This window comes from Barbus barbus, assembly GCF_936440315.1.
Source record: "Barbus barbus genome assembly, chromosome: 33".
Classification (NCBI taxonomy): domain Eukaryota; kingdom Metazoa; phylum Chordata; class Actinopteri; order Cypriniformes; family Cyprinidae; genus Barbus; species Barbus barbus.
Genome location: NC_136761.1, coordinates 12684246 through 12709378, shown reverse-complemented (window position 1 = coordinate 12709378; position 25133 = coordinate 12684246). Strand labels below are relative to the sequence as shown.

The 25133-nt window shown below is 38.5% G+C and overlaps 1 protein-coding gene across 3 annotated transcripts in view; it reads left to right on the top strand.

Annotated features, from left to right (window-relative positions):
* Positions 1–25133, top strand: part of LOC306853717 (transcription factor COE3-like) — a gene marked incomplete at its 5' end in the record, with an annotated part of 104037 nt that overhangs the window by 61827 nt on the left and 17077 nt on the right. For 2 of the 3 annotated variants that reach the window (XM_079391341.1, XM_079391343.1), the window contains 5 exons: positions 8178–8259; positions 8342–8459; positions 10076–10209; positions 10749–10875; positions 22816–22904. In XM_079391341.1, the coding sequence (XP_079247467.1) occupies positions 8178–8259; positions 8342–8459; positions 10076–10209; positions 10749–10875; positions 22816–22904 (550 nt within the window). The remainder of the gene's footprint in view (positions 1–8177; positions 8260–8341; positions 8460–10075; positions 10210–10748; positions 10876–22815; positions 22905–25133) is intronic. The other variant, XM_079391342.1, reaches the window with a different exon arrangement.

Genomic DNA, 25133 nt, shown 5'->3' with positions numbered 1-25133 from the left:
GTGCTGTCTGACAGCGCGGGATGTTCCGGATCCCATGGACTTTAAAGGAGTAGTTTATCCCAAAATGAAAATTCTGCCATTGTTTACATATGATCTGTATGAATTTCTTTATGTTTTTGAATAATATAACATAATATAATGCTTTTCAATATAATAAAGGTGCATGAGGAAGCTCCAAAATGACCAAAACAAACAGTAAAAATTGTATAAAATTGGCCTACAAAAAAAAAAAGAAAAGAAATAGTAAATAAAGACTGCTGGAGCATGTTTTACTGCTTCAAAATTTCATGTTTAATTTAATGTGTTATTTGCTGTTCCTTTGTAATAGTTTATCAAATTTACTAGCAATTTCTGAAGTTAAAAAAGTTTTGTGCCTTCATTAAAGAAGTTGCTTAACAAATCATTCTTGCTTTCAGTGAATTGTTTGATCCAGTTCACAAAACTTTTCTCAATGGTTCATTCATGAATCCGACGTAGTGCTCATGTTCAACTCGCTGACTCAATGATTCAGACACAGTGGTTAATGGCCCACTGACAAAAAAAAATGGAAAGACGTGGGTGAGTAAATAATGACAGAATTTTGGGTGAGCTAATGTTTTAGAACAATCTTTTTACATTATACTGTTTATTTTCCCTCAGTTGTAATGATTCATGGGAAAGAATGCCACTAAGAAACCGCTCAGCATGCTGTACGCTGGTGTTTTGGCAGTGAGAGAGAGACTTACTGTAGGCTTCCACGGAATATCTGTTTCTGCTGTGCTTTAATGAGGGAATATTCCCGAAATTAATACTGCATGACAAAAACTCTTTTTTAGTCTTTATGGCTCTTCCTGAGATTAAGTGGCCTCAGAAAACACCTACCATTTCTCCTCGTCTTTCCACCCACAAAAAATCCTTCCACGCTTCCTCCCTCTCTCCTTCCCCATCCGTAGTGGTTCCCTCTGTCTGAGTAGAAAAATCCAGCAGGCCTGTGGGTGAAAAATGGGGCCATTTGGGCTTGTTTGTAAGTTCTGTCAAGAAGCAGCACCCCTGGCCTGGCCCGGTTAACAAATTGGATGTTTAATCTGGTGACATTCCTATCTGGGCCAAGGGCTAATGTATGTGTCTAAGAATAACCGGCCAGCAGGCCTGATAGATGGGAAGCTATTATAGGCGGTATTTAAATCTGAGCGCACAATTCCTCTATTTCCATGGTGGAAGAGTGACAGCTTGATTTCAACACTGGGGGGCTTGGATAGAGCTGTCAGCCTATACACATCAAGGAGGGATTTTCTTTGTTTTCTTTTCTTTTTCACCATCGTCTCTTCCTTCTTCGGCTTGATTGACTGGACAGGCTGTTAACTGTGATGGTTGAGATGGAAGACAGTGTTGTAACGGGATTCAGGAAGTAGATGTACTGCTTACAGGCCTTCCACTTCAGTTCTTGACCCGGAGAAGGATGAGGAGATGGTCAATTGGATCAGTGAAGGAGATTCTGTTTTCATAGTCATTTTACGTGTGTGTGTGTGTGTGTGTGTGTGTTTGTGTGTGTGTGTTTGTGTGTGTGTGTGTGTATGAATGAAACACTATATTTATGAAATCTGATTTACCTTATTAACTTACAGTATATTTGCCTGATTTGCAAGTTTAATTTTTTTTAAATTATATGTTACAGATATTAATATTAATTAATAATTACATTTTGATATAAATATAAAATATAAAATACATATAAAACATAAATATAATGCACGTATTACACACACACACACACACCGTTCATGAGAAGATATGCTTATATAATACAATAAATTAATAAAGTCCATTAGTATTAAATCCATTATTATATTAATATAAATATTTTATACATCACATGTTTATATAGTTATATTGTTTACATTTATTTATAAAATAAAAATAAAAATAATAACCTCCTCATAAAAAAATAAATAATGAATTTAAAAAAATATATATATATATTAATATATAATATAAAATATAAGAATATAAATATATAAATGTATATACATGTAAATATTTTCTAAATATATACTGTAAGTATGTATCTTTACATATACATAATAAATATACACAGTACACATACATATATTATGTAAACAAAAACTTTTATTTTGGATGTGATTAATTGCGATTAATATTTTGACAGCACTATAGCACTATATATCATTATACTATATATATATATATCATTATTATTAAATAATTAGAAAAAATATATATATATTTTTATTATTATTTAATATTATATATATATATATATATATATATATATATATATATATATATATATACAAAATATTATTATTATTTTATAGGAGATCAGACCCGATGAATGATGTTTACCTGGTGGTCAAGTTTTCATTATAAGTGCTTTTTTGGAAAACACAGGTTGGATCCCCTTTCTCACCAATAATTTTTCCTTTTTCCTCTTCAATTGCTATTTTAAAAAGTGTTTACAAATTGTAAAAAGCATTATACCCAAAATTAGAGCTTAGAGAATGTCTTTAACCCATTAGTTACTTGATTTCTCAGGGTAAATCTCCCACACTCCCACACATGACACATTGTTCAGAGCACAACACACTGTTTCGTCTCCCCTGCTGATCTACTGTCAAGTCTAACGGTTTGATGTAGAGCAAAATATTATTGTAACACATTCACCCAGTCCTTCCCACAAGGCTGACTGGGGCATCAGATGGTGACCAAATCATCTGTAATCTTCTGGTTCCCTGCAGTCTGTACAAAGTCACGTTTGACATTTGACAGTCAATTAAGGAGTATGTTGTTTCATAAAATATATATTTATTGGGCTGAGTATGATTCAGACTTCAAGGAAATGTGGTTTCTGTTCACATAATGGGCCGTGTGAAAGTGTGGCAGGTTTCTGGGGTTTCGTTTATGGGCGTAATAAGTGACTGTGCTCTGTTCAGGAAGTGCAGCTTGCAGTAATTTCTGATCCATTCCTCCGTTGTGAGGTCAGCTGCACTCACGTGTTTTACGCGCTCTCTCTTTACTGCATTATGTCATGGATTGATTTCGATAGGAGGTCCAAATTTGTACTTTGCCATAGCAACAGAGGCCAAAATAATGCTTAGGAGGGTACTGAGGAAATCCGATCGCAAAGGAGGAGCAATTGTGTGAGTGTGATTTGAGTTGCTTCATCTTCTGTCTCTGCCGTTAAGTACAAACAGACACAAGGATACTGTTCACTGATCCAAACAAACATCCCACCATCAGGGTTTTTGCAGGATCTTCTCATTTCTTATCTCTCTGTCTGTACCTCCTTCTTTCCAATTTTCCCAGAGTGCAGATGGTGAATCATGGATTCATTTTCATATCCTTGTCTCTAGCAATTCAGATTATGAGACAATTATGAGACAGTTGTGCTACATACTTAATATTTTTTAGGGAAATGGTGATGCAAGTTTTTTTAGTAGTCTTTAATGAATACAAAGTTCAAAAGAACAGCATTTATTTAACTTTTTTTTATGTTTTTTTGTTTGTTTGTTTTTTTACTTGTGATCAAATGACTTTCTTCTGTGGAACACAAAATATTATTTTTATTTTTATTTTTCGATGTTTGTTTGGTTTTGTCCATACAATGAAAGTCAGTGAGGTTCAAAGTAAATGTGCTGATCCCATTGACCTTCATTAAATATACAAAACCAGTTCTTCAGAATGTCTTTGTGTTACACAGGGGGAAAAAATGGAATAAGAGTGAGTAAATGATGACAGATTTTTTTTTATGCTAGGTGAATTATCTCTTTAATCTGCCTTTTAACAGACAGATGATTTTCCTATTCTTAAAAATCCACATAAATTCCCTAATGTTCCCTTCATGTTTTACAAACTCCCCAGATGCATACAATATATATATATATATATATATATTTCCTATTAATTCAAATGAAATGCAGAGCTCATCTCTAACACGTGCAGCAGTCTGTGAGCTGTATAAACTGTTTTTGTACTCATAACAAAGGTAAGAGGCCAGGGGAGCGGACGGTAGATGCAGTGTAAAGGATGAGACTGAGGAGAGAGAGACAAAGATCCGTTCTAGAGACTGTTTGAGTGCCTTATTAAATATTTAGTCTGATTGTACACGGTCCTGTAATTGCCATCTTGGCTAGTGAATAATTGATGATGTGTAGGAGAGCAAAGGAGTGCCCCAGTCTCTCTCACTCTCTCTCTCTCTTACGCACATATCCACACCTTGCCTTTTTTGTACACCTTTATTGTTAATATAATCCTGTCCTCATTAACTAAAACAATTCCGAATTCAGGACAAAGTCGGTAAAATGATATTATAAGCTCTGTTTCACTTCCGGAACTTTCTCTTTGCTATTATACAAAATAAATTCTTGGACTGCACTAAATTATTGCCAGAAATTCTATTACATGGCTTTAAAATAATTGCACACACCGTTAGCTACAACCAGGCCATTCAGAGGGCTAGACAGAGCAAGCGCAATCAAATGGTTGTGCTTTGATTCCACCTTTTCCGATACAGTGAGTTAAATGGATATCAGTCAGTGTGTTGTGAGAACCGAACATTGTGAATGGGACAAAAAGCAGAATGCTAATGAAATGCAGAGACTACGAGAGCGATCGCCTCCCGTCTTAAGCGTCCCAAAGAAAGAGCATCTTTTCATGGAAAGCAACGAGTGCTCACAGCAAACGGTGGCCGAGAATTGGAGCCATGGCAGCTTTTAAAAATACCTCTGCTGAAATATTGATTTTTTTTTTCTTCTTCTTCTTCTTCTTGCCTAACGTAATAAGTGAGAGACTCCAGGGATGTGCCTTATGTGTGTGTGAGATGATGGGTGAGCAGACAGAGATGCTCTTTTTCACACATCACGTGAGGATTTTTGTGTGCGTATGTGTGTAAGACTGTTTCAACAAGATGTATTCTGAACTATAATTATAGTCACTTACTCTTGGAAAATGTCTCTGCATTGTAAAATGTTTTTTTTTTTTTTTGAAGTTATAAATAAAATTGATTATTGGAGTATGTTTTACAAGAAAGCTCAATTTCAGCCTTTCTACTTCAATATTTCATGTTTAATTTCATGTGTTACAAACTGTGTTCAGATTTGCTAAGACACCAAAGTCTGCAGTAAAAAGTTTGAAATCTCCATATGAACTCATCAAATTCTTGAGACACCAAATTATCTGAGCTGTACTACCCACAATATTTTCATACCGCTATACTCATACTGTGCCTCATTTCTTTGTATTTTTTATTTCTCTTATGGAGTTTTAGAAGATGCAAAGTTGAGACTTCAGTGAAACACAAATGCAAACCCCATTAGGTGTCCAGAGCTTTGAAAGAGTAACAGTTTTCCTCTGGGACTCCTAAATCCATAATAATTTTGCTCAGATTTTACACTTTGCTCTTTTTTATTCACAAGCTCTTAGGTTTTGTCCATCAGAGTGACTAAAACATACCACCAAACACAAAATTTGCTCACTAGCATCACCCATAAAACAACCCAAACTCCCTTTCTGTATGTATTGAAGACTTGAGTCAGGTGTTCTCATACAGCTAAGGTCAAGTCTAGAGGGTGGGCTTTTCTCAGAGCTACAGCTGAGAAACTCTGGCCTTCACAGCCTGATGCCTACTCGACCAGCCCTTCTGGTCTCTTTTCTGCCCCAGAGCCCCTTCCTTGCCAGTCCCTCGAGTTAGAGACAGAGGGATGGAGAGAGAGAAGTGGAGAGGGTGCTGTAGACCAGCAGTAATTCCTGACTCGGAGTTGGAGGCACATTAGGGACTGACAGGGCCACACATCCCCCTGTAATTGATTGCAGGCCAGCGTAATGAGGTGACGGCTTACAACAGAGACGCCAACTCCCTCATTATCTTTACCCACTTTTTTAAGAGCAGAAAGAGAGAGAGACAGCAAAAGACAGAAAGAGAGACAGAGAGAAGGATGGAGAAAAAGAAACGCTGAGACTAATAACCGAGCGCTGCCTCTAGAAGGTCATTAATTATTTATGTTGTTTTAATAAGTTTTAGATGGGGAGGGAGAGGTTCTGCATGAGAGTTAGTCTTTCCCTTCTCTCTCTGTCTTTCTCTGTCCACACCTCAATTTCACCTGTTCTGTCATTCTGTCTTTTCCTATAGCCGTCTGTCCATTTCATACTGGGGTCTTTGTATCACAGGTACAATATCAGTCATTGCAAAGGCCTTGAGGGGACTTCAGGATGACATGTATCCACACTTGGAAATGAAAACGCTCTGTATTTCTGAAAGTGATGCGATTATTGTATATCCGATTCTTTTTGCTTTTATTCTGTCATTCTGTGCTAATTAGCAAGGATAATGTATTTTAATTATTTATTTTCAATAGTCCAATGGCTGCTATAATGCTGATATGTCTTATACCTGTATATATGATAGAATTTCTCAAATGTAGTTATAAATATACATAAACAAAAATATACCATAGAAATTTTGTATATAATTGTAATATTTACTTTTTTGTTAATTACACAGTACATTGACATTTATTTTTATCGTTGCAATATATTTGAGAATTGCAACATCTCCAGGGTGAGCATAGAAAAATTGCCCCATAAAATGATTTCTGCGCATTTCTTGATTTTAGTCTAAATATTTTATATGGTTATGAACAGCAGGTCAAACTTGCTGGTGATACAGCTTAAATTGAATTTAACCCAGAATATTCCTTTAAAGTCTGCTGGTTACACTGGACTCTTTCAGAATCTGCCCTGCTCTTGTCTTTCCACTCGCCCCCGTTTTCCTGTCTGAGATCTCCATTCCACCCCGAGCCTTGTCATCTAAAAGCAGCTCTTCCCCCCTCATCCCGCACACTTCCAAACACTGGGCTAGTCCTGCCACGATCCGAAGGGAGCCGACCTGCTTTGAAGTGTTGCCGCTTTTCCAGGATGAGACCTGGAATCTCACATTCCCTGTCAACTCCTGCCCAGTGGCAGATGGAGAAGTCTAGACCTACGAGACTCTCTCCAGTCACGTGCTTCTCTCTCCCCCTCCACGCCCTCATCTCTCTCTCTCCCCCTCTTCTCTTCTGTGTTTTGCCACTCTTTTCCAGAACCGCCAAAGCGGGACGGGTTTCAGCCCACGATTCAGGCAGGATTCTCTACTTTCAGATGGTGACTGGGGCGGTGTATACACACAGTACTCCTCTAATATCTGAGAAGAGCTTCACTTACAGCCCTTGTCTCCTGCTGTGTTTTAATTCAATCCTTATTGATCCATATCTCTCCTTCCAAGGACTCCAATATCATATGAATGGAGCTCAGGGATGGGTTCCCCATATTATTGTATTCCATGGCCATAAAGGGCATTAGCAGCCAACAGAGCAACCCAGATCAAGTATCAGTCGATACCAGCTAAAGAGAGCAGGCTTTCTCCCTTTCTCTCCGTCTTTCTTGCCGGATTTCTCTCTTTCCTATCTATCTCTCCATAAGAGCGCTGATGGGGTTAAAGTATATATGATGATTATGTCATGCGGTAAAGTGTGGTTCTAACAAATCGCTTGAGTTAGCACCGTGTGTTTTTAAAGATATTGTTACTGTCTTATTAGGGAGAAATCAATGGCGTCTGCAGATGCCGGCCATTTATATGGCAGACAGGGCTTCTCTCGCTGCTTTTTCTCCCAGCATCCTTCTCTCCGTGCGCTCCGTGGGGCGGCAGCGGCGGAGGTTATCCTGTGGTTAATGTGACATGGCTGTCTGCGACCTTGCTGGTTGTTAACTGCCCGGATTATTATTGTGATAATGTGGCAATTAAAAGGAAAGCACTCCATCAAAATAGTGGGGCTTATGGTCCTGGAGATGAATGCATAGAGATTACCAGCCAGGGGAAATGCATTAAGACTGCAATCCATTTCATACTGTAGCCCACCTCCAGCAGCGGAGGCTATTACGGCTCATCTTCATTGATATCCATTCCCGATCAATAGCGCCAGGCTGAGGTAAAAATACGAGTAAATCAACAAAGCTAGAGTTGGTCTTCGATATAAAGGAAGAAAAATCTAACTTCAGCTCTAATTGCATATCATACGTCTACACAGAATGTCTTCAAAAGTGGGCTAAATCACTCATTGGCGGCTGTTTACATATGGACGCTGTTGTCCTTGAATGTTTTCGTTGTGTTCGAGTCGCTTAAAAGTGTTTCTGTCTTTCTTTTGCAGATTTTTCCTGAAATTCTTTCTCAAGTGTAATCAGAACTGTTTGAAAAATGCAGGTAATCCCAGAGACATGAGGCGATTTCAGGTGAGAATGCACATGAACAGACAAAAAATGTGGTTTTACATGCACACAAACAGGTTGTAAAGACGCTTTGGTGTTTCCATAGGTGGTGGTGTCCACCACAGTGAATGTGGACGGCCATGTCCTGGCCGTGTCAGATAACATGTTCGTCCACAACAACTCCAAACATGGGCGGAGGGCGAGACGCCTGGACCCTTCTGAAGGTAAGACGTGAACTTCACCAAAATATGCACATTTAGTTTCCTGTGATGTTATTTATGTTAAAGCCATCAAATAATATTACTGTGCCTTATATACACTTCTGTTTAAAAGTTTGGGGTCAGTAAGATTTTTTGAAAGAAATTAATACTTTTATTCAGCAAGGATGCATTAAAATGATCAAAAGTAACAGTAAAAACATTATAGTGATTTCTATTTCAAATAAATGCCAGTCTTTTAAACTTTGCTTATCAAAGATTCCACAATGTATAATGGTTTCTCCAAAAAAATTAAGCAGCACAGCTCTTTTTAACGGAAGATGTTTTTTGATCTGCAAATCAGCATATTAGAATGATTTTTGAAGGATCATGTGACACTGAAGACAGGAGTAATGATGCTGAAAATTCAGCTTTGCTAACAGAAAAAAATTCATTTAAAAATTTTAAAATAGAAAATGGTTATTTTGAATTGTAATAATGTTTTTATGTGTGTTTTTGATTAAATACAAAGCATCTTGGTGAGCATCCTTACTTGTTTTGAATACATCAGAAAATTGTACCGACCCCAGACGTTTGAACGCGAGTATAAGTGCTACTTGCTACTTCCTCACCTAGTTCTTAGAGTACAGGTAACCTCACATCTGACTATCTGAAGGGGCTGCACTGGGTAATGTCGCTTTGATATGAAATATCGAAAGTGTGTGTAGAGATTCACCTCCCAGCTGAACTCAGAACAGGGAAATTGTGTGATTAGCTCTGTGTTTTGTGTGAAAACCGTCACTGTGGAATCACCGGCACTCCTGTGTCCCAATCGAGGAAAAGGAAAGTCGCTGCTCTACTTTTAGTAAGACTCTTCTGTAATTCTCCAAAGACCAACACATGAAGGGGAAGTCACTGATGGCAGTGCATTGTGGGAGATGGGCAGGCTTTCATCTTGAACACACTAGAATACCCATGCAGATATTGTAAAAGAGAACAGCTGTTCCATTACACCCTAACAGGTGAATGCAAATCACGCCCGACGGTTGTTTACTTTCATCTATTCATTTTCACTGGTATCAAAATTTCCAGAGATGTTCATTTATGCAACAAAGAGAACATTCAAAAGTAATCAGCAGTGATTTCAAGTCAAAAGTTTGGGAACTTTGCATTCCGTGTTGATGTTGGAGGAAAGTGGCCACTGGTGTACAGCACTATAATGTGGTCTGAAGTTGCACCAAGTGCCCCTCTGTTTGCCTGTTAGCTCACCAAGCTGCGACCAATCAATTCCCGTCCACAGCCAGTGGAGACTGGGCCAGTTTTTCAGTCAGCCTGTCTGTCTCCATACCGCCTGCTCAAAGACGGATTTACGATAAAAGACCAAAAAAAAAAAAAAAACTTAATGGTTTTATTGAGCTGAGTGATGCACAGACACCAAAGAAAAAAAATCAAATGCGCTTTTACAGTCATTAGACTTCCTGTTTTTCAGGGTTTTTTTCATTTGCATTTGGGGTATGTGGAGAGTAGAGTAAAACACTGGTAAATGCTAATTAGTTTAATGATAACATTTCCCAAAAGTTGTGTGAACGTTGACACTGACCCGCTCTAACTTAGTGCTTGTGTTGTGATCTTGTTTTCCGAAGCAGCCACTCCATGCATTAAGGCCATCAGTCCCAGTGAAGGATGGACGACTGGGGGGGCCACCGTCATCATCATTGGGGACAACTTCTTTGACGGTTTACAAGTGGTCTTCGGGACAATGCTAGTTTGGAGTGAAGTAGGTTTTTTTAAGAATATTTGATATTATTATTATTATTATTTTTTTTTTTATATATAATTATATATTATTAATCTTATTTTTATTATATTATTATTTTTTAAAAGAGCCAATTTATTTTACTAATATAAATTAAAGTAGTAATATTAAAATAATTATTTTCATACTTTTATTTTATTTTCTTTATTTTAAAAGAGGCAAATTATTTTACTAATAAAATTGTTACAAATAATTATTGTTTAAATATTTATTATTTTAAAATATTTCTTCAAATGAATATAGTGCCATCTCTTTGCTTTGGATAAATCTAATGAGTTCAAATAACTTGAAAGTTTAATGTTACCAAAAAAAAAAAAAAAAATCAGACAAACAAGACATTATAACATAACAGATCCTATTACAATATATGGCTAAAATCTATAACTGTGTCCTTTGAGTAATGAATCACTCTTTAGCTTCAGCATTAACTGTGTTTACATTGGAGACAGTGCTTGTGTGTTGAGTGCTGACCACTGAACGTGTGCTCTGATGGCTTCTAGCTCATCACACCTCACGCTATCCGGGTGCAGACGCCCCCTAGACACATCCCTGGGGTCGTGGAGGTCACACTCTCCTACAAATCCAAGCAGTTCTGCAAAGGAGCTCCGGGACGTTTCGTCTACACAGGTATACAACACTCTGCAACTGCCTGGAGCCCTTGCCACCATCTCCATCATCAGAATACATTTCTGTCATATTTCTCAGAGGTCGATCTTTGCATGTCGTCTTTGTCCATTTTATCCATTTTTAAGTGCCTGCCTTTGTTAGCTTAAAATATTATTTGCAGTCCATAAAGACGCTTTCCCAAGATGGCATACTGTTAGCGGGTCATTTCTGACTCCACGCTAGCGGTCGTGTCTTTACTTTTGGCTGATGTCTGTTCTCTTGTGTCCAACGGGCAGGACGAGTATCATTTAGTCAAATCGATGCTTTTCATACACCCATTATTCCATCAGAATAATCCAGATGCCAGTCAAAGTAGGCGAAAGGTCAGATCTAGGACTGTTTGGTGTGATAAGAAAATGTCACAGTGATGGTCATAAAAGAGAAAGAAAAAGAGGCCTGTGTTCAGGCTTTCTGTTATACATCAGCTTTATCTCAGTGTATTTCCCACGTTCTTTGTTCAAAGCATCTCTTATTCAGATGCATTTGCCGTGTAAGCAGCAAAAAGAGACACCTTTACAATGGACAGGACGGCCCTGTCTTACCTTCGACCGTTCCTTTGCAATGCTAATGTCTGCTCGGACCGACAAGATGATTTGACTGACAGCTGTACGGCGCGTTGTTTTTATGAATCCTGCATTGTGAATAGCTTGAATTTTTCTTAAAGTTCAAAAGAATATTCTCAGCGCGAAGGAAGCGTGTTGCAAATTGTAAGGATGAATGAAACAGGACCTGTAGAATATCTCTGAATCAGAACGCAGAGACAAAAGTGAACGTAAGGTCATAGAAGATAGAGGACAAAGAGAATATATTCGTACAAAATTGTTTATATTTTATAAAATATATTTACTTAATCTGTATTATTAAATATGTAATATAAAATGAATATATGTATTTTTTTTAAAATATATCAGTTCCTATAAGAATACAGTTTGGAGACTGTATGCCTATTCTTTTTGTTTCTCAAAATCATTTTCATTGTAAGCTGCAAATTAGATTCACGCATTCATATTTTAGTTTGTGGATTCACCGACGTACATCCAGCAACTTATTTACTGTGCCAGAGATGTGTGATAATCATGAATGTGAAAAGAAGCGGGCTTTTAAATACTGAATAGGCAGACTGTGCATAATTGAAGTGGAATGAGAGTGCATCTAACCTCAGTGATGTCTTTCCCACCAGAGACTTCCAATAAGCCACAGTGAGCTCAACTTTACACTGCATTCCAGCTCGGAAAAAAAAAGCTCACTCCTTATCGTCAGACACTTCCAGATGAACACAAGCCAGTTTGAATATTTTGAAAGAGATACATTTAGGTCATCAGAAATTAAGCGTTCAGGCCGTAGGGAATGGGAGGGGGATATGTACATTGGCGAAGGAAACTGGCATCTCTGTGCAGACACAAATTATTTTTATCATATTCCTTTTATCTGCCTTTCATTAGCAGTAATGGACCCCAGAAATGCATCAAAGACGGTCAATGTGCCCATTCCACTGATTATAGGTTGACTTTCTTATCTGTGCTGGAGTGGAAAGCCAGAGCAGCAGTGTTCAAAGCATGTCTTCTCCGATATCACTGCCGTTAACACTGCCATCACAGGAAGTAATCTCACAGTCTTCAAACTGAAGCATCTGGGGCTAGAAAGATATTCCACCACGACTTAGTAAAATTCTGAATTCAATTAAATTTTTCAGTAAAAATTTTGTTGGAATATTTATTTAACAACAATTACCCTTGCACACCTGTAGGTAATCAATAGTTGCGTTTTGGTCCATGACATGAAGGTCTGATGAAGATCATGGATTGAAACATTGCGAGTGAATACATTTATATTTTGATACATTTGCAAGTGCGGATAGTGTGTGAAGGATTTATTCTTTTTTTTTTATTTATTATTATTTTTATTTAAATTCATTATTTTTGACCATTCAAAAAAATCCATACAATTTTAATTAAAAAAATTACATTCATTTTTTTATGAAAAAAATAAATTAAATATTTACTATTATTTATACAGTATATTGATTATATTAAAATAAAATAAAAAAAAAAATAAAAAAAAAAAATATATATATATATATATATAAAATAGAGCTTTATAATGTCATATTTCAACTGAAATTCTGTTATTGAATTGTAAATTGAAAGTCTAAATATCACACAAGTCTGCTCTGCACTTCCTGGCTGTGGCTTTTACCATAGCACTACAAGGAAATGTCAAAGACTGGCTCTGTCCAAATTCCCTGAAAGCATTTCACGTGTGGCATGGGCTAGTTAGGACATCTTGTTCGATTAGCAGAATGTTAAGTCCATTCTCACTTTCAGTGTTGCAGCTGGTACCTGATAACTATTACGGCTCTGTTGCTTTCTCACATTTACTCTGTTCTCTGCCACTCTCCCTTCGGAGAGATCTTCACTCTTATTTTGTTAGTTCTCCCTTCTGCCTGCATGCATCATTAAGTCCTTCAGTTCACCAGCTCTTGTCTCTCTCTATCTCTCAGGGGGTTTAGACTCCCCAGGTGTTGGGTTAGAGGAAGGAGGGCGAGATGAGTGTGAAGAGCCTAAGGGTATTGACTTTCCTGGGAAAACACAGCTCTCTAAAATCAGTAGCCAAATACTGCAATAACTCAACAGCCATTGATCCTCTTTCCCCTACGGCAACATTGATCTATACATTACAAGCTCTGAGACTGGCGGCATGGATCCAGCCTAAGCTAACACAACCCTCCCAATCACCTGTAACTTACTGCCTCTGTCATTATAATCATAATAATAATACATGTGACCAGAAGTAATGTATTCAGTACGATACAGCTAAACGACAGCAAACTGTGCCTCTGGTTTGCAAGAATTCGAGCTGTATTTGGGGCATCAAAAAGTCAGCATTTGACTTGGCCTTTTGGGTATAGCGTTTTATTTGATTGCCTCAGTCAAGAAGATCTAGCAGAAATAAAACTTGTATCTGAAACATCCTCTTCACTTCCTGAAAGGGGAGGGCTTATATTCCCGTAGCGGTGCTGCATGCATTCCAAGCAATTGCACAATATCCTAGAAACAGAAGCTGAGAGGATACTGGAGGTGCGGGACTGTTAATATGAAGAGCACTGTTCTCCTGGGGACCAATGTGCCTGTCAGAACATGCCTGATGCCTTTCAGGCTGACAGCCTTTGGCATTGCAAACAAGTGCTGTAGCATCTTTGCTGGGTGAGACCTTTTGTTTAAAAGGCTCAGGGTTGCTTAAAGGGTGTTGGGTTACAAAATGGGCAGGGGCAGGGTGAACTTCCTCCCTGACCACCTGCTCAACCCATTTCCAGTACTTTATTTGGGTTTAAATTGTAGAAAAGGGGTTGTTTTGTGATGCTAATGGCTGTCATGGGGTTGTAGAGTAGGCTGGCACAGTCCCAAAGGGTTAGGAAGGTAGGGTGTGTATGTTTTTGGCCGCTCTAAGCACACAAGTATATGGATTATACAATTGCCAGAACCGAATTTACTGTGTAACTGGAATTCTTGGAAAATTAAAATTATTATTTTAAATTAGAATTATTTGTAAAAAACAAAACAACTAATTTAATGAATTTTTTTATTATTTTTAATAATATAATAAGTTAAAGTATTGTATAATGTTCTTAAATATTACTGTATAACTCTGTAGGCACAAAAACAGAATTTTGGATAATATAAACACATTTTTATTAGTGCTGTCAAACGATTAATCTCGATTAATCACATCCAAAATAAAAGTTTTTGTTTATATAATATATGTGTGTGTATTGTGTATATTTATTATGTATATATGAACACACACACACATAGAGTATATATTTTTAAAATATTTACATTTATTTACATGTATATATTTATGGAAGCCTGTTTCCGCCAATGAATAAAAAATAGGTAATTACGACTTTTTATCTCACAATTCAGACTTTTTTTCTCGCAATTCTGAGATATAAACTCGCAATTCTGACTTTTTTTCTCAGAATTCTGACTTTTTTTTCTCTCGATTGCGAGTTTATATCTCACAACTCTGACTTTCTCGCACCATTAAACCACTCTCCGTGTAAGGCTTTGCAGTGTTTTGTTCGATTTGCTATAGATGAACTATATATTGAACTAGATGAATGCTGCGTCCCAATATGATTTAAATATCTGAATTGTGAGATAAAAAGTCGCAATTACCTTGTTTTATTTTTTATTCATTGGCGGAAACAGGCTTCCATATATATTTGTATTCATATAATTTATATTATATGTTATATTATATATATATATATATATATATATATATATATATATATATATATATATATATATTTATATATTATATATAAATATATTTAATATATAAACATTTTTCTTAAATATATACATGATAATATATTAATGATTTTAATGACTTTCAAAGTAACAGTTTCTGATAAAATTTTATTTCTTTTCTTTTGGTCAAAAAACTGAAAATGGTATTTTGTGTCATTTCCGGTGGCCAAAATTTTGGTTCATCCCTAATATTTGTGTTTATCTTTGCATTCCTACCATGTCCATGTTTTTTTATCCCTACCAATGCAAGTCAATAGTATCCAGTGTTGTAGTTTTTGACCCCATTGATTTTCATGTACAGACAAAAACAGTTGAAACATTCTTCAGAATATTGTTAGGCTCATAACAATGTGAGGAAGGGACTAAGAGACTTCTGGAAATGCGGGAACATAGGGCTGGAACAGATGTTGGGAATCATTGTTAGGGTGGGATTGGATGTCAAAGCCATACAACAAAGATTTTCTCAATCTAGCTATGTAATTGCTGCAGCCTGAGGCCCGGGGAATTGATTGGAAAACCATGGAGCACCCAGCTGGTATGCAACTTAAAATCATGGGCTGGTCTTGGAATCTGCTCGCTGTGATCTCACATCAGCCAGAGGTTCTGGCACCATCCACTACATAAGCTCTTTAAAACTGGCACTAAAGCTTAATGGCACAGGCTCTGTGGACGCGGTGGCTGATGTTTCTCAAAGACCGTTCCCATAGTCGGAGCTCGGAGAGGGACCAGGAGCAGTGCACTTGTTGCCCAGGCCATGGAACAATGGGCCACTTTGTTACCTTTTCATCCTCAGCGCAGGCAGATGGAACACATTAGCGGAACATTCCACTGTATGAGCTCTGTGGGGCTGAGCACGTAGAACAGGACCCGGCATGATGTCATCATTTCGTTCAGTTGTTTCACAGCTTGGACGCCGATGTGTTCGAGAGTCTCGCACTAGGAGGTTGTCTGTCAGCAGTATCCTGTCTGTGGCGTATATTGGTGAGATACTTTCACAGTAGATCCAGGACAGCTTTTTAGTGGAATCCATAACCTGTCTGCTCATATAATGTCAAATTTCAAAGGTTAGAGAAGCAGACATCAAAACTTTTCTCTTTCCTGCAAGCCAAGAGTTTGTCAAGAGTATTTACTAATTTATGTTTTTGTATTTGCATAAGTCTTAGGGGTGTGCTGAAACAATCACATAATAATACATATATATATACACAGTATGTGTGTGGGTGACTATATTTGTTGGCTTGGCACCAAAATAAAAATTCTTGGCCAGAACAGCAAAATTATTATTTAAAATTATAATTCTTAATAATAATCTTAAAAAATATATATTTAATTATTTAAAAATAATAATAATAATAATTTCAAATACTTTAAATAATTTTAAATAATAGTTTTTATTTGTAAAATATATATTATTTTATAAATGCTTTTCTGAATTTTAAATTATACCGTTTCAGATCAAAATTTCCACTTCTGTTTGTCCACTTTTTTTCTTTTGGTCAAAAACTAAAGATGGTATTTCATGGAATTTTCGCTGGCCAAAATTTTTCTTCATCTGTCTATGAGGCTCTATAAGGCCCAAGAGATATTAAAACCATATTGATGCATTGAATAATGATGTATGTATTCCAATTATATCGTGAGGTAGTTGGCGATTCCAGCCCTATAATAACTACACAGCACCAACTCTCTGATATATGGAAATGTGTGCAGTGACTTGAATGTAGCGAACATTTCCAGTGTGGAAAGACTGAAGTGGAAGTGACATTAACACACAGAGCTCCTTCCGTTACTCCTTCTCTCTCTCTTTCTCTCTCCTCGGAGACCGAGCAGTGACACAGCCATGCTGATTACCACTTGCATCCGTTTGCCTTACCGGCTAGATATGTTAATCATCTGCTGGGTAATTGCCTCTGTAGTTCCTTGATTAAGTTGAGTGACACGTCAAGGAAGTGTGCCTCAAAGCCATACTTCCTCCACCTGAGGATTCTGTTATTATTTTGGAGTCACAGCCTAAAGTGTCCCCCCATGAAACGACTAATTATCCAACATTGGTTCCACAGGTCTCCTCTTTAAGAGAAAAGTGACTCCTTTGATAATGATATGATTCTCGGCTCTGTAGAGGAACGACACATTCCCCTGGTGGAGAAAAGCCCACAGCAGCTCATCAAATACTCAACCTCCTCTTTTATTCCACTGATCTTACTTCCCGCATACAAAATGACAGACACCCATGAAGTGACATAGCATGCACGCTTTCCGAACATCTTGCTCCCTTAATGTGACGTCTGACCAAAAGTGAGAATCATTTGTTGATCATTATCTTTCCCTAAAAAGCCAGACAGTTTTTTCATAGTGCGGTGTCACACAGGGGTAAACCAAGGTTAGCTCAGCTTTCCTAATTGCTGCCATAACAGCAAAGCACGTTCAAGCCATAATTAAAAGTGTGTGGTTTTTTTAGTGCGAGCAAGTCTGTGTTGTCTGCGTGTTTGAAGAGGCTGGGGTGGGTTTCTCTTCATCTTCCCTGGTGGCTCTCCACTTTAAAGCAGCCTGCGTGCCCTGCCTCTACTGTCAATCACAGTTTAAAGTTCATGAAATTTCTATGAGGATCGATCCAGGGAGGAGGAGGAGGTAGGAGTGTTTGGGGGTTGCAGGGGTTAGGGATGGGGGAGTCGGGCCGTAATGATTGATCAGAACTTGCACTTTGAATCTCACTTCTTGTTTTATTCCTTCAGAGTGGTGCGAAGAAGCGCATTCTGATTTTTCCGTCAGTTGCGGAGCAATGCGCTTCCACGTGCCGCAACCTTTTTGACGTGAGGACAAAGAGGAGATGGATGGGTTGAAATCAATGGCACGCAACAGGGGGTCTTCAGACGTTTGTCAACAAGCCAGAATGGCGACCTCGCGGCGACAGAGTAGAACAAGAAAACAAATCGCTTCCTCTCACGTCGCCCCGTTGCGCGTCTGTAAATGTCTTCCCCCTAAAGAGTAGCAGGGCAATCTAAGTGCGAGATACCCATCTGCAGGTGAAAGAGCCGCTCGGAGCCATTCTCTCCCATATCAATCATGTAGCACATGAAAATTAGAAATTGAGGCATGTTGCGTCGGAATCCGAGCCCGCATCAAATTCCCCATTCCATCAATGCGCCTCCCACGGACAGAGCAGGGCTTGATCAAGTGTTTTAGATGGGCCGAGGGCTCCATCTGAAATCGTTCAGTCTGCGTTAGAGGGAGACCGCTGAAATAGCCACGCAGTTGCAATTGTGGCCTAGGGGGGCATGACTACGCTTACGATCGCTGCATCACAGGGGCTAAGGAGGAGAGAACAGGAATGGATATGACACCTAAAAAGCCCCGTGTTGTAAAGACAGACGCCATCAGGGAGAGGGGAAACATGATCAGCCGGGGGCCGGTTGGAAAGTGGGAACAAGAGAATGTAAATAGAAAAACAGAGGAGGGTAAATAGATGTAAGCCCATTGGAGAGCATGGATGTAAACAAGCAGAGACTGAACGTATATACAGTTGGCAGGATACAAGTTATTGGGGCTGGGCTGGGAAATTAGGCGCTGTGATAGCTTGTGGAGCAGGGTTGTGTGCCATTCAGAATAATTTTTAAGTCCCAATTACAGTCCTGAATTGGAATTGAATTTGAACTCAGAATAGTTTTTAAATTCCAATTACATTCCTGAATTTGAATTTTAGTAGCAAACAGGATACAGCACTGCAATTTGAATTTGAATGTAAGGCAGTGAAATTAAATAAGGAAATTCAAAGAAAAGAAAAAAAACTGAAAATTTTAAGTATAAAAGCAAAGCTTGAGACTAACTTTAAAATGTTGTTTGACAAAGACTGATTTTAAAGTTTAGAAAGATGTTTAAAAAGCAATGAAGCTTTAAATATAATGGATGGATGGAACAAAAGATAGAACATGGATGGATGGATGGATGGATGGATGGATGGATGGACAGATGGATGGACAAACGAATGAACAAACAATGGATGGATGGATGGAACAAAACAAAAGATAGAACATAGATGGATGGATGGACAGATGGATGGACAAACGAATGAACAAACAATGGATGGATGGATGGAACAAAACAAAAGATAGAACATAGATGGATGGATGGACAGATGGATGGACAAACGAATGAACAAACAATGGATGGATGGATGGAACAAAACAAAAGATAGAACATAGATGGATGGATGGACAGATGGATGGACAAACGAATGAACAAACAATGGATGGATGGATGGAACAAAACAAAAGATAGAACATAGATGGATGGATGGACAGATGGATGGACAAACGAATGAACAAACAATGGATGGATGGATGGAACAAAACAAAAGATAGAACATAGATGGATGGATGGACAGATGGATGGACAAACGAATGAACAAACAATGGATGGATGGATGGAACAAAACAAAAGATAGAACATAGATGGATGGATGGAATGAGCAAATGAATGAACAGTTTAGAAAGATGTTTAAAAATTTTTGAAGCTTTAAATATGATGGATGGATGGATGGATGGATGGATGGATGGATAAACAAATTAATGAACAAAGAATGGCTGGATGGATGGAACAAAAATAGACAGACAGAGATATCTAGATAGACATAAATAGATATCCATCCAAAAGAAGTACAGCATATGGATGGATGGATGGATGGACTGAGAAGATATGTAGATACATACTGTAGATAGAATGATGGATGCATGGAACAAACATAATAAATTAATATATTTATAATAAACAATGAATTTAACTGAATAAATTAACAATTGTGGACAAGGGATTACATGCTGAATTATTTTGAATTGCAGTTCCTTTTCTTGTCACTCCACTTCAAATCCATGTGTGTTGTGTGTGGAGCCATTTATTCATTTACATTCTCTACTTTTTCTTTCATTCTGGTTGTATGTCTTTTCCTCTCCTCTTTTATTTCCCTCCTTCTTTTATTAGCAAGCATTGCCCTCATTAGATCTGGCTATCATGAGTTGGTGTGTGTTGAGTGGGTTCCCAGTCAGCCCTATTTGACCTCTGACTTCTGCAGAGCGTGTAATAAGAACAGAGAGGTATGCTGGGATTGATTTTAGAGTTTCACGCACTACCTCTAATTTGCTAGATAGATAGCGCTCCGGCGAGCTCATATGTGAGGAAAAACGCAGGTGTGCTGTGCAGGTTAACTGCATGTCAGAGGTCAAACGCTCAACGGTTTTGCTGATGTGTGTCGATGATGATGGGTGACACGATTCAGACTCGACCCTGCAGTGCTGATGATCAAAATCTTGACAGTAATAGATGTAGTTATGCAAGCATATGAGGAAATGCTTTTTTTTGTGTCTCTTATATGGCGACTCATTGTGTTGTCCCTTCCCGCTGGACAGCTGAAAGAGGAAATCATATTAATCTTTTGCTGTTACCTCACACTCTAAAGCAATCTTCTATTTAGCATCAGTAGATCTCAGCGGAGAGTGTGATAACCTTCAAACGAGAACGAGAGAGAGAGAAAAAGATGTGCATCCCCACAGCGCCTGCAATAAGGAGATGATTAAATTAATAATAAATATACATCCCTCTATTCGTCTCCTCCAACACACACACATACACTCGCCACCTCTTCAGCGAACTGCATTATCTTTCCCTTTTCGCAATCGCACGTCAGGCACAGCAAAGGCGCGTGGATGGCTGAGAGGAAGGGAGAAAAAAATCAATACAAATTACGACGGAGAAAGTGGCACTGATGGCTAGAATTGCAGCATATGTTTACACTAAATCAGGCAATCTATCTTCATATAGGCTGTGTAATGCAGGCGGGGTCAGGGTTCGGCCCGCGCACACACACTCTCCAATTACTCCCACTTCTCCGCGGGAGGCAGCCGTATCGATTGGCTGAGAGGACAGAGGCCCTGCAGGCAACCAATGGGGCGCTGGGGTCAAAGGTCAGGGGGATTTTAATAAGAGAAGTAATGGGCTTAATTTCTTGGGGGTGTGATAGAGAGACAAAGCCCTCCCTCTCATGTCCCCTGTCCGACGGTTCATTAAAGTGCAAGTTTTATGGGATTGCTTTGTGAAATTGCTCTCATGGATGCTCTTCTTCCGATGTTCCTGCATCTCGTTCGTTTTCTCTCATCACATTTTTTCTTTCTTTCCTCCCTCATCTTTTGTTTTTTCAAGTTTTTTTTTTTTTGCTTATTCATTTATGTTCATTTGTTTGTTCATGTCTTCGTTTATCATTTATTATTCATTCATGTTTGTTAATTTGTTCGTTCACTCCTTCCTTCAATTATTTTTTTCTGTCTTTCTTTCTGTTTTGCTTGTTTTTTTTTTTGTTTACTTGTTCATTAATTCGTTCATGTGTTTGTTTACTCCTTCCTTACTTCTTTTGGTTCCATTTTTCTCCCATTTCTTTCTTTCTTTCTTTCTTTCTTTCTTTCTTTCTTTCTTTCTTTCTTTCTTTCTCCTTCTGTCTTACTCTCTTTTTTCCTGACACCTTATATTCAGATGGTGGTGATTAGCGCATAGCAGACTGTCCAAAAACGACACAACAAAACAACGGCACGTAGATCGCTTACTGAGTCTAATCACACTGCCGTTTGATCAAACTGCAGTTCTCCCGACTTGTAGAAGGAACGTGATCGTTTCCACAGAGCCTTTCTCAGAGCATCCAGAGAGAATGTTCCCTCACTTTCACGTGGGCATTGAGTCACAAAGACCCCCACACACCCCCTCCTCAGCTACCGCTGTCACTCTGCAAGCTCTTTTCTCTTCCTCGCCGTGAAACCGGCTCAAACAAATTTGATTTAGCAGCTCGCCGAGACCCATTCCCGAGGAAAGAAAACAAATATTGTTATAATGGTAATAACATCTATTTGTCGCGCACGACAAATGGCACCGGGCCCTTTGAAAAGAGGCCCCTGCTCCTGCACAGCCACCTTATTCTTATTCATGAAAGCACCGCTTATGCATATTAGTGCAAACTAGGTATTCTACTCGCTAGCATTTGGACTGTCAATCATCCTTACTGAATACAAGAGGCAACGGTGACAAAAGCGGACCGGGCAAGAAGGCTGACAAATTGTCCCCAAAGTCAAATTTGACAGCCTTTTATGATTAATGGGCTTGATTATGGAGAAATATCTCCCTAACTGCTTTCCGGGTGTTTCTTTCTACCGTCGTATCGTGACAGAGATGGGAAAGCGGGGCTAAGCGGAGGTGCTGTTTGCGGCGAGAGAATGAAATAAACGTGAGCAGGGTTGAGTGAGAAGAAAAGAATTGAATTAGGCAGGAAAGGTTAGAGTTTGTGAATAAAGAAGTGTAAAGAGGGACAGGAAGGCCATAGGGCCTCACTAAACACTTCATAAAACAAATTCACACAGGGGGAGGCCTGGATTGATGCCACAAGGACGAACGTAAACAAATATACAGGGAGAAACCTACACAGACACATGCTGATATTTTACCCCTTGTCAGAGAACTCTGGGAAATGGACAAGATGACATAACGGCCTGTTTCTGAGAGAACTGCAGGCAATAAAATCAAATAAACATCTTATTTTCGGTTTCTCCCGCAGCTCTGAACGAACCCACCATAGACTACGGCTTCCAGAGGCTACAAAAGGTCATCCCTCGTCACCCTGGAGACCCGGAGAGGTTACCTAAGGTAAGTGCGGTCACCAGAAAATGCTTTCGCTGCTTTCAAAATCATCCATTTTGTTTTCCCTGGTCGTGCTTTGGATTTACACAGGCTCTCCTGAATTTGAAAGCAACGCTTGACATAAATTTGAAAATAGGTGTAAAGCATTCACTAGATGGGAGTTGAATATTTCAGCCTCAGATTTGGCGTTACATCTCCGTTCTTACTGAAAAGGACGTGTGTTTTCTTATGTCTGTGAAGCAAACCTTGATTCTGAAAGCCTGAGGGTCTTCTGTTTGATAGCGTAGAAGAGCAGCTCGTACTGGCTTGTGAATGAAAAAACAACTGTTTGTGTGATTCTGGCTTTGAGAGGGTAAGATGGAGGTTAGATCGGCACTGTTATGCATGCTGGTGGCACATTGCAGCTTTGGGGCAGCATCAAGCAACAAATCAAAGAACAAAGCTGATAGGCAACGGGTGCAGAATGTGTGTATATATACATATATACAAAACACACGTGTTGTGCGCACACACATCGAGTCAAGCGCAAACACTCAATGTGCCGTCAGGTGCCCTGGGCGGTTTGTCGCCTGGTTAGTATGAAAAGATTATTTTCCCCTAAAAAGGCAGGAAGCTAAGTGAGAGAGATTCTTTTGGGCAGGGCGCTGGTGTAGGAGGGGATCAGATCTGATGCGGACTGACACTTTAAAACAGCTGCCAAATTGAAACCATTTATCAAAATCTGACATCTGAGATCCAGTCACCAAAAAAGCAGTTTATTTGTAAATTGATACTAATAGTGAGCATACATTGTCTGGCCGCTTTGATGCTGCGATACGTGGCAAGGGGAGACCGCCAGCTATCACCTCTCATATACTTATACATTCAAGAGGAAAACTCAATAAGAATGTAGACAGATTTTTTTTCCACGCTGTCTTTTTTCTGTTCTTGGTGCCTCGGTTTTTTGACACAGTCCTATAAATAAATAAATAACCAAGTAAATACATAAAGCACTAAGTAGGTAAATAAATAACTAAGTGAATGAATAAGTAATTGAGCATGCAAATAAGTAAATAAATAAACAAATAAAGTTTGGTAAATAACTATTCCAAGCTGTGCATGAACAACCTCGTTTGTCCGTTTATCACTGTTATGGCTTTGTGTATCAGATGTGTACATATGTAATATTAATGATATGTGCAAAATGTATTATGATATATATACACACGTATTTCTTTTTGCATAACAGATGCGTTTGACTTTGTTTTAGCATATACTTGACTCCTTCCAAATCCTTGATCAGATCTGCAGTGTGTGTGCCAGTGATGGCCCCAGCATTTAGAAACCCAGCTGTGTTTGTCTGACGACCTTTGCTGGGGCCAGGCGTGTATCAGGTTTATCTATAATTTCATTTCCAGTCCCGGGTTTGGCCGTGAGCACACACCTTTCTGTCCAGATAGATCAGAAATATGGATGTGATTCAGGACGCTGCTCTGTCCCGCAGGCAGCTGTGTTTCTCGCTGGCATTTGGGACACACGTTTACAGGCAGTCCCAGGTTAGCGTAAGGTTAACGACCTGTGAGATCCACTCTTAACGGACACCTGGATTATGGCGTGTTTTATAAACTCAGAAGGGGGGGGGGGGGTCTCTTAGCAACTGTTTCCAACACAAGAAAAATGAATTAACATTAAATGAACCGAAAAAGTCTTGTTTGCATTCTGAAATATTTATAAATGGGCTTTCTGCTCAGTCAGAGAGAATATGCACTTTATGTACATGTGGCGGCTCCCAGAAGCCCTGGACAAAGCAGATAGGGGAGACTGGGGCTAGTTGTACGTGAGTGAATTTTTCTCAGAGTGGGTTTAGTCAGTTTCTCTATCAATGCAAATCTTGATCCTAAAACGAAATTAAACTTTACACACTGTTTTAGACATGCTGATATTTTGTGACAACATGCCCCAATGGAAAGGCATATTGTTACACTATATGGGGTCAGTTAAAAGAATTTGATTAACAGCCATTAAACTATATTAGGTAAAAATAAACAGCAAATTAATTCAGAAACAAAAATAAAAAAATGTAACAAAAATATAAAGCCACTGTTTTTTTGTTAATAAACAGATATTTAAATGAATGCATTTCATTAAATTACAACAATAAATGTTGTGACTTGATCATTTTCATTTTAGTTTATGGAAAAAAATTCTAACTTCTAATTCTAATTCAAATTAAAGAGTGTTTTACATATGAAACCA